This window comes from Stylophora pistillata, chromosome 14 (genome assembly GCF_964205215.1).
Source record: "Stylophora pistillata chromosome 14, jaStyPist1.2, whole genome shotgun sequence".
Taxonomy (NCBI): domain Eukaryota; kingdom Metazoa; phylum Cnidaria; class Anthozoa; order Scleractinia; family Pocilloporidae; genus Stylophora; species Stylophora pistillata.
The window spans coordinates 4,847,516-4,863,510 of record NC_142532.1 but is presented as its reverse complement, the minus strand read 5'-3'; the positions used below and the strand labels follow the sequence as shown (position 1 = coordinate 4,863,510).

Here is a 15,995-nt window from a genome sequence, read left to right as displayed (position 1 = left end):
TTTACCTTACTTTGCTAAGTCAACTGCGTGTTGACCATGGATCCTAGAGACTCCGCTGCCTTGAGTTTGGTTATAAAGACGACGTATACTTCGATCAACTTTGAAATTAGCGACTATTGTCACAAAATAACAAAATGAAATAAAAAAATCGTCACCAAAATTAACTCATTCTCCACCACTGCCATCGACGATAAAACTGCCATGACCATTGCTGTTGAAATATCAGATAAATTAAACAGTGGAATTAAGGTTTTGATTGTTGTGGTCGTCTGAACTTAGAGAAGTAGACTTTCGCTCAGTGTATGTATGGCAAGAAGTATTACTGAACATGGCGTAGCTCCGGCGACAAACGAGAAAATCTCAATCACTACTGGCCAAAAATGATGCACAAGAAAGAAATATTTTTTTCGCATTTACAAAATAATGCCTCGCTACAACTAGGCTGCTTGAATGATTTGTCCCACAGTTTTTCGACTGCGAAGCTTGTTTCAATACTTTCATTAGTTTCAATAATTAATTTTTTTGTTTCCAGTCACTTTTTTATTGATTTTCCTCAGAATTCTTTGAACTCAGCCCATCTCAAACAACAAACATATGAAATACATATATTTCATATGTTTGCCCATCTCGATAGTCATACAACACTCAGTTTTTTAGATGTGTTTCTTTATTGAAGCTGTTGGTTTTTGTAGATTACTTATTGACATCATGTCCGGATTACTGTCCTTGAGAAGCCCCCCGCAGCTGTTACAGTAAACTGAGATGAAATGAAATTAGAAATGTAATCCTTCCTTTTCCTAGATTTTGTTTATGAGTAAAATTGCTTGATAACAATTTTAAGTATTCATAACTTTGTTTTCGCAAATATCATTTGGTTCATCTGTTCAAAGCGTACTGTACTTACTACACATTTAATATAGAAAGAAAAGTGACATGAATTTAGGTAAGCTTGCATTTGTCGTTTTTTCCCGAAATTAAATCTCTGAATCATCGGGATAGCTCACTTTGAAGCCAAATATAATTATTTACCATCTCTCACAAAGTTATATACAGCTTTCAGGAAATACACGTAAACCTCAGGAGGAATATTGTATAGAATAAAATCAAATTCGATGTTTAGTTTATTTGTTATTTGAAAACCTGTAATACATAATATAGGCTTCACGAAAACAGCTTTTAAGCTGGATAAAAAATTCTATTTTCAATTTTCAATTTCTTGTTAGGCAGAATAGCCATGTAAATTTAAATGCATTTTTTAAGGGTTTATCGGACGCACTCTATATTGTTCAATTGTCTCTACAAATAACTCTACTTGGAGCAAAGAAATTTTTTGATAAGTAATAATATCAGGTTCTTAAGCTAGCTAAAAGCTGTTTAAAACCACTGCGAATGTCCCTCATTCTCCAAAGATACAACCCAGGGTTGAGTGACGAAGACAGAAATACGAACACCAGTGATAGGTATATTGGGACCGGTGTGATTTGATTCTCTTCAACTGTAATAGCTACTGCGGCCATAGACGCAACGAAAGGGAGGAAACAGATAGAGACTAACAAAACGATATATAGCATGGTTGCCACAGATTTCTTGTACTTCGCCAAGTCTATTGCAGGTGGACCAAAGTTCTGAGATATTCCTTTGGCTTGAATTTGAAGCTGGTGACGACGAATAATTTGATAAACCTTAAAATAAGCGAGCGACTTGATAAGATAGCAAAACGAAAAATTTGCCACTGTCATTCCAAATAAGGTAGTCCACAAAGTTGGTTTCGACCAGGCTAAAAGGTAAACAACGAGTGAAGGAACCAGAAAGAGTAATATCACTATAGCAACGAAATATCGGCGAGGGGATGTTGTAAAAGATTTCCGAGACATATGCAACCATCGTTCAACGGACAATAATGTCATGATAGCAACAGTGATGTAGACAAACATGAAGTTGATAAGTCCAGAGATAAATTCAATGGCATTTACTACTTTAGGATTATCTTGTATCACTGTCGGGTTTGTTGTTTTCATCAAGTGGAGCGAAGCGTAGAAAGGCTGGGAAATTAGTCCCGTTAAAAAGTCAGTGACTGCCAATCCGCTGAGAATAAAATGAAACGATGTTCTTAGAAAGGTCCTCTTCCAAATTGTGGCCAATATCAACGCATTTCCCACAATGGCTAGAGGTGATAAAAGGCCACTGACTACTGCTGTTGAGAAAGTTAATGCATTAACCAGAGAGTCGGAGTTTTGACCGCTAAAGTCATCGGAAGAGCTTGGAGAAACGTAGCTTTGGTTAGTACACACATGACACGAAGTATTCTTGATCATGGCTTAGTCTTGGTGAATGTGACGATCAAATTTCTTGCTAAAGCTAGTACCCAAAAATAATCGGAATAACTTGTTCTGATCCCCACAACCCGACCGACTCGCAACAGCTGACTGTGGTGTCCGTGAAAGTCGACTCTAAGGCTTCTAAGATTTGTCCTCTGGTTTTTCACATTGCGCCCTGTCGAGTAATATAGAGCGCAAATACGCCGACACGATTTGTTGAATTTTCTGCTTCGCTCTAAACGATTGATGGTTTTTTCAGCCAGTGTTTACACTGCATATTGATTTCCTTGAACGCAGATGTCTTTTAAATCAAATGCACTGCTGATATACCATCTCGACAATCATATACAAACAATAACTTTTACTGATTACTCAGTGACATTGCGTTGAGAAAAAATACAATGTCATTCATCTGAAATAAGGCTTTCAATTTAGATTCTACTTGATTTAATCAATTCCTCTTTTGCTTTCCAAGTAAGTAGGATTGCCAGTCATGAAAGCAATTAAAACCCTCAACCAATATAAAGATATGCATAACAGAAAATAAACCAACGGAAACTGTAGTTTTAACCGGTTTATTTCAGGTTCTCAAAACACCCTCAAGAAGTGGAATAAAGTCTGATTTTCAAGCTGGTAGTCTCAGTATAGTTGATTCACTCATTTTAAATCCATATTTATCACAAGGAAAAATTAGATTCAAGATTGAATCTCGCAGGCTCACGTAGTGCTTTTAAAATGGTACCTATGGATCAAATTGTGATTAATAACCGACTTTGAAATAAAGCTTAAAGCAACGTCCTTAATATGTTTACGGTAAAGCGTGGGCTGTTACAAAAATGGGAAGCAACAGCGAACCACGGATCTTCGAGACATATACAGCCATCCTCGATGACCATCACTTTTATTGCAACAGACATTATTAGGACTCGATGACAAGAGGTAGGGAGCTTAACACTGAGGTTTTTCTAATGAACACAAACTAGTCCGGTATCTTGGTTAACCGTTGCGTTTGTTGAATATTTCAAAATAAACGACGCATAGAAAGGCTCGTGAATTATACAAGTCATATCTACGAGTCAGTGACTGCTAATCCACTAGTGAGGAGATAGAGTTCTTATTCTAAACTGTCACCAAAATTTACTCTTTTCTCATAACTGCCGAGGATGTTAAACATTGATAGCCATGCAGGTTCTAAAAGACCAATTATTTAAGACTGAAGAGTCCGTTTTCTCTCAACTCTCCGTGGTGCAGGGAGTGTAATAGAAACAAGCTTCAGAAGTGAACTTCACAGTCCTTACCATTTGCATGAATGGCCAAAAACAAAACCTTTGCCTGCTGCTTCTTTAGTTTTACTACCTGGGGCGGCCGTTCCAATTCGAATTGATTGCAAGAATTTGGATTCCAGCTGTATCTAAGGGTGTAAAGATATATATGGTTACTTAAAGGTTTTTGTGAGAGCTTACAAGAGTTCATTTGCATGAGTATACGTGCAGGCTCGTTGGTGAATGTGATAATGCCGATTTAGATTACTTGCTAAGGCTAACACACAAAAAAAATAAGTGCACGAGGAATAACTTCTTTTTATCTCCCCAACCCGACTGACTTGCAACAGCTGACTGTGACGTCCGTGAAGATCAACTTTGAAGCTTGTAAGATTTGTCCAACAGTTCTTCAAATTATGTTCTGTCAAGTAACACATGTACCCAAAGCTCGACTAATATCATATCTTTTTTCAATTTTATTTTTATGAGTACCTAAAGTAGATTGTTCACAATGAACTGAAATAATCAGTTTTCATCTAATTTTGTTTGCATTTCAAAAAAACCGAACCGAATTACTTTCTTAACTTTAAATAATTGATTTTTTGTTTCCAGTCACTTTTTTATTGATTTGCTTCAGAATTCTTTCAAATCAGCCCCTCTCGACAGTCATACAACACTCAATTTTTGACTTGCGTTTCTTTATTTTAGCTCTTGGTTTTTATTGATTATTTATTGACATCATGTTGGGATTAATTACTATTATTACACGACTCAGGCAGTCAGAGGGCCAATAACTAAAATCAACCAATCAAATTGCTCTATTGCCGGTCCAATATTCTCTAAGTATTGGACCGGGCACTGTCCCGAATGGTCCCGAATCATGATACCACACTTGTGTCCCTTTGAACTTCAGTCGTATAATAAATCTCTTATTAACCAAGCCTGCTCGGGACCGTACTGGAAGAATATCGGCCCTCGGTCTTTTTTGTACGGACCTCGCTGCGCTCGGTCCGTACTATCAAGACCTCGGGCCGATATTCTCCCAGTACGGCCCTTGCGCTTGGTTAATAAGATATATATATTTGAAGAGCCCTTGAAGCTGTTAAAGTAAACCGAGATGAAATGAAATCAAAAATTAATTTTTTCTTTTTCCCGGGTTTTGTGTATGAGTAAATTTACTTGATAACATTTTTAAGCATTCATAACTTTGTTTTCGCAAATATCATTTGGTTCATCTGTTCAAAGCCTATCGTACTTACTACACATTTAATACTGAAAGGAAAGTAATATAAATTTAGCTACGCTTAAATTTCTGAATTATCGGGATAGCTCTATTTGAAGCCAAATATCATCATTTATCATCTCTCATAAAGTCATATACAGCTTTTAGGAAATACACGTAAACCTCACAAATAATGTTGTATAGAACAAAATCAAATTAGATGTTCAGTTTGTTTGCTATTTGAGAATCGGTTGTACATAATATGGACTTGAAGCTGGAAAAAAAGATGTATTTGAAATTTGAATTTCTTGTGGGCTGGAATAGCCATGCAAATTTAAATGCATTTTTCTTTTTTTGCAAGGGCTTATTAGATGCATTCTACTTAGTTCAATTGTGTCTCTACAACCTCTACTTGGACCAAAGAAATATTTCGATAAGTGATAAAATCAGGTTCTTAAGCTTGCTAAAAGCTGTTTAAAACCATTGCGAATGTCCCTCATTCTCCAAAAGTACAACACAGGGTTGAGTGACGAAGACAGATATACGAACACCGAGGACAGTTTTAAAGCGATTTATGTGTCTTCATGTGTGGTTATAAGAACTACCGCATTAGACACCGCAAAAGGTAAGAAAGAAATAGAAAAAAGCAAAAAGATATAAAGCATGGATGCCACAGATTTCTTGTACTTCGCGAAGTCGATTGCAGGTTGACCAAAGCTCTGAGATATTCCGTTGGCTTGAATTTGAAGCTAGTGACGGCGAATTATTTGAAAAACTTTGAAATAAGCGAACGACATGATAAGATAGCAAAACGAAAGATCTGCAATTGTCATTTGAAGTAAGGTATTCCAAAAAGCTGGTTCCGTCAAGGCTAAAATGTAAACAACTAATGAGGGAATCGGAAAGAGTACTATTACTATAGCACCGAAATATCGGCGATGGGATGCTGTAAAAGATCTCCGAGACATATGCAACCATCGTTCAACGGACAATACTGTCATGGTGGCAACAGTGACATTGACAAATAAGAATGTGCTAAGTCTAGCGATAAATCCAACTGCATTTACTACCTTAGGATTATCTTGCATCACTGCCGAATTTGTTGTAGTTATCAAGTGGAACGAAGCGTATAAAGGCTGGGAAATTAGTCCTGTTAAAAAGTCAATGACTGCCAATCCGCTAAGAATAAAATGAAACGCTGTTCTTAGAAAGGTCCTCTTCCAAATTGTTGCCAATATCAGCACATTTCCCACAATGGCTAGGGGTGATAAAAGGCCAATGACCACTGCTGTTGAGAAAGTTAATGCATTAATCAGGGAATCGAGATTTTGACCACTGAAGTCGTCGGAAGAGTTTGGAGAAGTTGACTTTTGATTAATACACATATAGTAAGAAGTGTTCTTGGACATAGCGTAGCCTCGTTGGTGAATGTGACAATTTCGATTTAGATTTCTTGCTAAAGCCACCATCCAAAAACAACTGATCAGCGCACGAGGAATAACTTGTTTTGATCCCCACAACCCGACTGACTTACAACGGCTGACTATGGCGTCCGTGAAGATCCACTCTAAGGCATGTAAGATTTGTCCACCGGTTTTTCTATCGAATTCTATCAAGTAATATATAGCGAAAATACGCCGGCACGATTCGTTTGACTTTCTGCTCAGCTTTAACAGATTGATGGATTTCTAGCCAGTGTTTAAAGCGGATATTGATTTATTTGAATGCAGACGTCTTTTAAATCAAACGTACCGCTGATATACCAAGTCGACAATCATATACAAACAATAACTTTTACTGATTACTCAGTGACATCGCGTTGAGAGCAACTACAATGTCATTCATTTGAAATGAGGCTATCAATTCAGACTCAATTTGATTTGATCAATTCCTTTTTTGCTTTCCAAGTAAGTAGGATTGCCAGTCATGAAAGCAATTAAAACCCTCAACTAATATAAAGATATGCATAACAGAAAATAAATTAACGGAAATCGCAGTTTTAACGTTTATTTTAAATTTCAACTTCTCACAACATCCTTAAGAAGCGGTTTAAAGTCTGATTTTCAAGCTGGTGGTCTCAGTATATTTGATTCACCAATTTCAAATCCATAGTTATCAGAAGGAAAACTTAGATTCAAGATTGAATCTCACAGGCTCACGTAGTGCTTTTAGAATGGCGCCTATAGTTCAAATTGTGATTAATAACCGATTTTGAAATAAAGCTTAAGGTTACCGTGCACCTTCAAGTGTGTCTCGCGTGAAGCGATGTAGCGCGTTTGGTTTAAACTGTAGATATTTAAACCCCATATCAAATTAAAGCTTATAGGACTGGCTATCAGACTATACCAAAAATTTTGAAAAAAGATGAATTGTCGAATTTTTCACGACTTCTAAACGCGAACGCCCGAATCACCTTTTGAACGTTACATGTCAAAGCGAATTTTGTTTTTCGCTTATTTAATGTGTTCCTCCGTTTCCGGGGCCAAAGCACTAAAAATAAATGTGTCTGCGATTTGCATTTTCAATTTAGGTAAAAAGTTACAGAACATTGTTTAAATATGATTAAAAAAATGTGGAGTGATCTTACAAAAATCGCTCTTGAAAAAAAAGTGTTTAGAAATAAAAAATTTGGAGACATGTTTTTGTTGTTTATATGTAAAACTAGCTACTGTCAAAATTTGAGAGCAATCGAACAAATTCCCTTTGACTTGTAGCTCTTAAAAGGTGATTCGGGCGCTTGCATTTAGAAGTCGTGAAAAACTCGACAGTTCATCTTTTTTCAAAATTTTTGGTATATTCTTATAGCCAGTCCTATAAGCTTTAATTTGATATGGGGTTTAGATATCTATAGTTTAAACAGGACGCGCTACCACGCTTGCACGCGAGACACATCTGAAGGTGCACGGCAACCTTAACACAACGTCTCGAATATGTTCGCGGTAAAGTGTGGGCTGTTAAAAAAAATAAATAAATAAGCAATAGCGAAGCATTGACGATGCAATTTTACCATGGATAATCGAGACATGCTCAATATATGTATGGCAAGAAGTATTATTTAATATGGCGTAGCTTCGATGGTAAACATGAAAATCTCAATCACTAATGGCCATAAAAGATGCACAAGAAAGAAATATTTTCGCATTTACAAGATGATGACTCGCTGCAACTAGGCTGCTTGAATGATTTATCCAAAAGTTTCTTTGACTGTGAAGCTTGCTTTATTACTTTCATCAGTTTAAATAATTGATTTTTTTGTTTCCAGCCACTTTTTTATTGATTTGCCTCAGAATTTTTTCAAATAAGCCTATCTCGACAGACATACAACACTCAGTTTTTGACATGTGTTTCTTTATTGTAGTTGTTGGTTTTTGCTGATTACTTATTAATATCATGTTTGGATTAATTACTAATCTTTGAAGAGCCCTTGAAGCTGTTAAAGTAAACTAAGACGAAATGAAATTAAAACTTTATTCTTTCCTTTTCTTAGGTTTTGTTTATGAGTAAATTTACCTGATAACATTTTTAAGCATTCATAATTTTTTTTTTCCAAATATCATTTTGTTCACCTGTTCAAAGCCTATTGTACTTACTACACATTTAACATTGTAAAGGAAGTAATATAAGTTTAGCTAAGCTTACATTTGTCGCTTTTTTCCCGTGATTAAATTTCTGAACTATCGGGATAGCTCACTCTGAAGCCAAATATAATTATTTACCATCTCTCACAAAGTTATAAACATCTTTTAGGAAATACACGCAAACCTCACAAAGAATATTGTATAGAACAAAATCAATTTGATTTTCAGTTTATTTGCAATTTAAGAATCGGTAGTACATAATATACTCTTAACGAAAACAGCTTTTAAGCTGAAAAAAAAAGATGTATTTGAAATTTGAATTTCTTGTGGGCTGGAATAGCCATGCAAATTTTAATGAATTTTTTTTACAAGGGTTTACTGGATGCACTCTACTTTGTTCAATTGTGTCTCTACAAAAAATCTGCTCAGACCAAAGAATTGTTTTAATGAGTGATAAAATCAGGTTCTTAAGCTAGCTAAAAGCTGTTTAAAACCACTACGAATGTCCCTCATTCTCCAAAGGTACAACCCAGGGTTGCGTGACGAAGACAGATATACGAGCACCAATGATAGGTGTATAGGTTTACGTGTCTCTTCAACTGAAGCTGTAAGAGCTACTGCCATAGACACAGCGAAAGGTAGGAAACACATAGAGAATAGCAAAACGATATAAAGCATGGTTGACACAGATTTCTTGTACTTCGCCAAGTCTATTGCAGGTTGACCGCAGTTCTGAGATATTCCATCGTTGGCTTGAATTTGAAGCTGGTGACGACGAATAATTTGATAAACCTTAAAATAAGCGAGCAACATGATAAGATAGCAAAACGAAATATTTGCCATTGTCATTCGAATTAAGGTATTCAACAGAGCTGGTTTCGATAAGGCTAAAATGTAGACAACTAATGACGGAATCGGAAAGAGTAATATTACTATAGCAGCGAAATATCGACGATACGATGTTGTAAAAGATCTCCGAGACATATGCAACCATCGTTCAACGGACAATACTGTCATGGTAGCAACAGTGACGCTGACAAGTAGGTAGCCACTAAATCCAGCGATAAATTTAATGACGTTTAATACCTGTGGATTATCTTTTATCACTGCCGAGTTTGTTGTATTTATCAAGTAGAACGAAGCGTAGAAAGGCTGGGCAATTAGTCCTGTTAAAAAGTCAGTGGCTGCCAATCCGCTGAGAATAAAATGAGACGATGTTCTCAGAAAGGTCCTCCTCCATATTGTGGCCAATATCAGTGCATTTCCCACAATGGCTAGGGGCGATAAAAGGCCAATGACCACTGCTGTTGAGAAAGTTGATGCATTAACCGTAGAGTCGAGGTTTTGACCGCTGAAGTGTTCGGAAGGGTTTGGAGAAGTTGACTTTTGATTAGTACACAGGTGGCAAGAAGTGTTGGACATGACGCAGCCTCGGTGAAAGTGACGATGCCAATTTAGATTTCTTGCTTAAGCTACCACCCAAAAATAATCAGCGCACGAAGAATAACTTATTTTTATCTCTACAACCCCACCAACTTGCAGCAGCTGACTATGACGTCAGTGAAGATTGACTATAAGGCTTGAAAGATTTGTCCAACGGTTTTTCAAATCGTGTTCTGTCAAGTACATATGAAGCGTAAATATGGTACGTTTCCTTTGACTTTCTACTCCACTTTACACGATTGATGGTTTTTCTGCCAATGTTTACAGTGCATATTGATCAACTTGATTGCAAACATCTCCTAAATTAAACGCACCATTAATATACCTTCTCGACAATCAAATACGAGCAATAACTTTTACTGATTACTCTTTGATATCGCGCTGAAAGTAAATACAATGTCATTCACGAGTTCCTCAGGCTTTTGATTCAAACTGAAATTAATTTCATCAATTCTTTTTTGCTTTCAGGTACATAGGATTGCTGGTTATGAAAGCAATTAAAACCCTCAACAAAAATAAACATATGCATAACAGGAAATAAGCTAACGGAAATTGTAGTTTTAAAGTTCATTTTGAATGTCAGAGTTTCAGAGCACGCACGGGTGTTAAGTTCGGTTTGGAGCTACTTGTTTCAGTGTAATTGATTTACCCATTTCAAAACCATAGTTATCGTGAGAAAAACCCCAAGCACGACATTCATTTGACTGAGAGAAAAACTAGATTATATGATATTCATGAGAAGACACACAGGGCTTGCACTGTAAGTATCTCGCAGAGCTCCATACAACTCCTTATAATTAAATTATAAGGAATTGTATGGAGTTTTCTTAACATTAGTCGAGTGTTGTCACGTGTGATTCTCGCAAGGATCATACATGACAACACCCGCTGCGCCACGACTAACGCTAAAAAAGCTCCATACAATTCCTTATAATAAAATTATAAGGAATTGTATGAAGCTTTCCGAGATACTTACAGTGCAAGCCCTGTGTGTCTTCTCATGAATCTCGTTAGCTTATGTAGTACTTCTAGAATGGCGCCCGTGGATCATGCAAATTGTGATTAATGACGTCGACCGATTTTGAGATAAAGCTCAACGCAACGTCACGAATATGTTCGCGGGAAAGCATGGGTAGTTAAGAAAGAAAAGGAAAGAAACACTGAACAGCGAAACATTGGCGATGCATTCACACCAGGGATCGTCGTGACATTTACAACCTATCCTTCAATGACCATCCATGTTATTGTGACGGTCCTCATTAGGATTCGTTGAGAAGAAAGAGAGACCTAAGCCCAGAGGTTATTCCAGTGAGCACAAAGAGCACAAACTACCCCAATATCTTGGTTCACCGTTGCGTTTGTTGAATATTAAAAATAAATGGCGCATAAAAGGCTGAGGGATTACACCTGAGATAGAGTCAGTGACTGCTGATCCACTAATCGAAAGATAAAGTTCATATTCTAAATTGTCGCCGAGATCAACTCTTTTCCCATGACTTTACATGTCGAAGATGATAAACATTGAGAACCATGCAGGTTATAAAAACTAATTATTAGTTAAGAAAGGAATTAAATAAGGGTCCGTTTTCCTTCAACTCTCCGTGGTGCAGGGAGTATGATAATGACAAGTGGTGTTATTAACAGAGTAAAGCTTCGAGGATGTTCGCTGTTTTCTACGTCTATTAATAGCAAAAAAAAAAAGCCCTCACCCGCCCCACAGTTTTTCGATTTGTTTGGCGCCGAGTAAGCACTACTCGTTGCTATAACTCCGAATCCTCGCGGGTTTTAAATCGTTCATTGTTACCTCTCTGGTCACTGTTTGTTTTGTTTTACTACATAGGGCGGCCTTTCCAATTCAAATTGATTGCAGGAATGTGCAGCTGTATCTAAGGGTATAAGGGTTTGTGTGTATGTACACAGATACACTTAGGTATTTAAGTGCTTGTGTGAGAGTATGCAAGACTTCGTTTGCATGAATGTACGTAGAAATTTATTTTAATCATGCACATTGCAACACGTTATTTCCTGTCTAAAGCTTGGTAAGGGGGCTCTAGAAATTTAAACCTTGAAAAAAAAACGCTTTGGACTTCACACATGGGTATAATGGTTAGCCCTATTCCTTGACTAACTAATTACCTTTGAAATACAAGTGTAAAAGTGTCTTTGCTTGACTAACTAATCACAATCGAAAAAGATGTAGTCACAATTTGGTCGGCTCGAGCGATTCCAGTTACTCCCTCGGCACTGACTTGTCCACGAGCACTATGAGATTGGCTAAGTACCACTAGTTTAGCTCGCGCATGCGTTCATTGTCAAAATATTCAACTCTTCTTGTGGTAAAGAGTGGATTGGACACATTGGAGAAAGTGCGAATACCTCGTTTTCAGCACTTCCATGGATGGGCAGCAAGATGAATTGGACTCACTGAATCTATCGTTTCAAGTGCGGCCTGCTTTGTAGCGCCGTCTCCAACCAAAGGTTTTACGCAAAGGAGTCTTCCGATCATCTCTGCCTCCTTTCTGACACACTGCGAACCACTACCAACCTCGGGGTCGCCTACTATCAGTGCACCAATCTGGATATGATACCCTAGAGAACAGTCCTGAATGATTTTTAGGGTCGTCAGAGATGGAAATATCCGAATCCTGATTATCTGGGATAAATACTTGCCTCCTTCGTCAGTTAAGGCTGCAAATGGTACTTCATATATACAGGAATCAGGCACAATAATGATCTCGGCTTCCGTCAGTAAATCCATGGACCACGTGAGCAATGATGATCTTGTAACACAGGTGAAGATTTGTTTTCATTGCGTTGCTGTCATCACACACCATTACGCGGTTTCGTGGTGAAGCGACATCGATTCGGTGTCATCTAAAGATCTAGTCTGGTAATTCTGCTTGGGTTGAATGCTCAGGGTATGGAAACTTTCTCCTGAATGCCGCACCATGAGCGTGGAGTGCCTGAGATCTGCTCTTTAGCAGAGTACCGAACTGCCATCACGTCGGCTAAGTCTCTTGCCCGTCTCAGGTCCTCGACATGAAGGCTTTCTTCCGGTTTTGCGGTGCAAGACAGTAACTTTCTGAGCAACTTGTAAGGAAAAGCATCCCGCTCCTCTAAAAGGGATATTTTAAACTGATCGTCGTCATAAATAGAACATCGAAAAGTTTCGAATTTTACGATGCATTGAAAGAGAAACAGAGGCTTCTTCACGATTTTCTTGCGATACCTTCAACACCGATAGATTCCAAACTTTGGGCTTTGATTCCAAAGTCCTGACTTAAAGTCCTGACTTAAGCCGTGGAAATGTTGAAAAGGTCAGGTTCTTCTGCAAACGATTAGTTCTTTGAGGCCATTACGGATATCCCTCATTCTCCAAAGGTACAAGCCCGGACTGAGAGAAGAAGACAGAAATACTAGCACCATTGTCACGTCAATTGTTATACTCCATTCTCTGGGATCAGCCTTTATCAAAAAACTTACCGCGTTAGATACAATATAAGGCAAGAAACAGAGAGAGAATAGCAATAAAATGTATAAAATGGTTGCAACAGATCTTTTGTATTTTGTTAAGTCTATTGCAGAATGGCCAAAGTTCCGTGGTATTCCGTTAGTTTGAATTTGATTCTGATGACTTCGAATAATTCGATAGATCTTAAAATAAGCGAAAGATGTCACCAAATAGCAAGAAAACATCTCTGTGGGTACTATAATGGGGAATAAGGGTGGATTTAAAAAGTAAAGAGTAACTAAAGGAATAGGAAGAATTACGATCACGATAACAACGAAAAATCGGCAGCGGGATGATAGTGAGGATCCTCCCGACATGTGGAACCATCGCTCAATGGACATTACTGTTATCGTCAGAAGCGTGATGGTGACGAAGTAGATTGCACTGAACACAGTGACTACTCTTAAGACAACAATTGCCACTGGTTGATCTTGTGTTACCGTTGCGCTTGATGACGATATCAAACTGAACGAAACATAAGAAGGTTGAGCAATCAGGCCGGTGAAAAAATCAGTCAATGCCATTCCACTAAGAAGGATATGAAACGATGCTCTCTGAAAGCTTTTCTTCCAAATCGTCGCTAAAATCAACGCATTTCCCACCACCGCCACGGGACATAAAACAGCAATGACCAAAGACACTGTGAGTTTTACTGTACTTCTCAAAGAATCAAGGTCGCCTTGTGTTTTGAAATTATTCGAAGTACAAGAATTATCAACGTTCTGGTGGGGATGGAAAGTCGTGTCGTTCAACATGGTGAAGCTTCAATGGCGAAAGTTATGATCCAATATTATTGCCAAAGTAGGGCACGAAAATAGTTCACGCGAAAGAACTCCTTGCATCAACAGTCCTGGTGACTTGTTGCGTCTAACTACAGTGTCAATAAAGACTTATTTTGATCCCCTTAAGTATGCCTGCTCGATAGGTCTTCACTTCTGCTTGTTACATGTATGCAGCACGACTGTTTATTCTACTGCTCAGCCTTAGAGTACTATTTGCTTTTTTGCTGCCACTATTTATCTTGATCTCTGGCAGGTGGTTTTTCAAACCAAACAGATCAACACAATTCGAAGAGAATTAAATTTTGAAGCTAGCAGTAATTATCTTGCCGTTGATTTCCGAAATCTTTTCTTGATTTAGATGTATTGATCATGATTACTTATGGACTTAAAGTTCTATTACGGTAAAATGAACCATTCTAACACGAGCAACCTTTGCTTTTAAAGTAATCCTTATCATTGACTTTTGAATCTTTAATTACTTTTATTCCAATCATTTCATATATTTACTCAGAAATCTTCTGTCTTTATTTGCATATGAATAGAACCGCAGGCTAAAAGGAATCATCATGGAATCATGGAGACTGAATCCAAACATAGGTCTTACCCAAAATATATTTATCTCCAGTTATGGTTTAACCGTTTTCTCTTTTGAAAAGTAATGAAATCACATCCACTACAATTGTTTGGAGTTTTTGTTTCGTTTTCTGATTTGTTTTTGTATTTTCTTTTCTTTTTTTTTTTAATTATTCGGTTTGTTTGGTATCGACTAAATAACATTCAAAGCTGATCATGGTAGATCTATCACGAAAGTTGACAATGCATGCATAATGAATAAAGTAAGGAAGTGATAAAAATTAAACAATAAACTTGATTATCTCAACCATTGAGGATTCTTATTTCAACGCTAAGGAAACCACAATTTACAATGTTGCATTTTGCCTCTCTTCAGATGGGCTAACGTTCGAGACGTCAGCTTTTTATCTCTTCACGGTGGCAAATTTACAATCTCAACTTAGTTGATAAAACCAAATCATTGAAAATAAACTCTGCGGGTGCCTATATGACCTTATGCGATTTTTTCCCGTCACTTTAGTTTCTTAGAAATTTACCGCCTTGACACAGTGTAAGGAGAAATTCTGTCGTGGTCACTCATGGGACGGTTTAAGGGTAAAATGGCTCATTCCGTTTTGCATTTATATTGAAAGCATTTTAGTTATGGTAACAAACAAACAAGAGCACCGAGGGCTTTGAAAGTTATCTGTAGTAATCTAAAATGAGATATATAAAGTTGAACTAGGAGATAAGAGCTTAATCCATTAGTATATGAGCACGAGATCTATCGGATGATGGTTAGTGTGGGGAAATTCCCTATTAAACTGCAACGCATAGAATTCAAGAGGGAATATTGAGAGTCAAATTGTTTAGCTATGAATCTATAAGTTCACGCCAAGTGTTTACTTGACGGAAAAACAGGCTTATGTTTTAATTTTTTTTTTTTTCTTTTTTTTTTAACCACTACAGATCGTAAAGCTACCTACGTAACTCACTATCACGGCTATAGACAGTGAGTGGTGCAGCAAAAGAGTTGCAGTACTTGTGACAGAATGTTTGATAATGATAGCTAATGGGACCCTATTGGTAATTAGTGACTTAAATGAAGATGAACAAACCAATTCCCTAATACTTGTAGTACGAGGTTGCGAGGGATCCATCTATTCCTGTAGCAACTCTTAATATCCATCATTTGAAAAGAAGTGCGTATAAAAAGTTTGTAAACATATCTCATTTTTGTTCAGTTTTATGAGTCAAGTGCACTTTCCATAGACCGCCTGAGTTTTTTTTCCTGAGGATCTAAGTGGAGTGACGAATTTTGTGGTGA

The 15,995-nt window shown here is 37.4% G+C and overlaps 3 protein-coding genes and 1 pseudogene across 3 annotated transcripts; all 4 read right to left on the bottom strand.

The window, feature by feature from the left end:
• Window positions 1–668: 668 nt before the first annotated feature.
• Window positions 669–2,846, bottom strand: LOC148716184 (putative G protein-coupled receptor 45). The gene has a single exon (XM_088745526.1). It carries the CDS (start codon window positions 2,313–2,315, stop codon window positions 1,347–1,349), a length of 969 nt encoding a protein of 322 aa, XP_088601652.1. The 5' UTR covers window positions 2,316–2,846; the 3' UTR covers window positions 669–1,346.
• Window positions 2,847–4,198: 1,352 nt separating this feature from the next.
• Window positions 4,199–6,744, bottom strand: LOC148716183 (uncharacterized; annotated as a pseudogene).
• Window positions 6,745–8,256: 1,512 nt separating this feature from the next.
• On the bottom strand, window positions 8,257–10,556 carry LOC148716182 (uncharacterized). The gene is made up of 2 exons (XM_088745747.1): window positions 9,467–10,556; window positions 8,257–9,172 (listed from the first exon to the last, which is right to left on the bottom strand). Exons 1-2 carry the CDS (start codon window positions 9,800–9,802, stop codon window positions 8,840–8,842), a joined length of 669 nt encoding a protein of 222 aa, XP_088601873.1. The 5' UTR covers window positions 9,803–10,556; the 3' UTR covers window positions 8,257–8,839.
• A 1,240-nt stretch (window positions 10,557–11,796) lies between these two features.
• LOC111327603 (uncharacterized) lies at window positions 11,797–14,300 on the bottom strand. The gene has a single exon (XM_022931821.2). It carries the CDS (start codon window positions 14,087–14,089, stop codon window positions 13,142–13,144), a length of 948 nt encoding a protein of 315 aa, XP_022787556.1. The 5' UTR covers window positions 14,090–14,300; the 3' UTR covers window positions 11,797–13,141.
• Window positions 14,301–15,995: the final 1,695 nt, after the last annotated feature.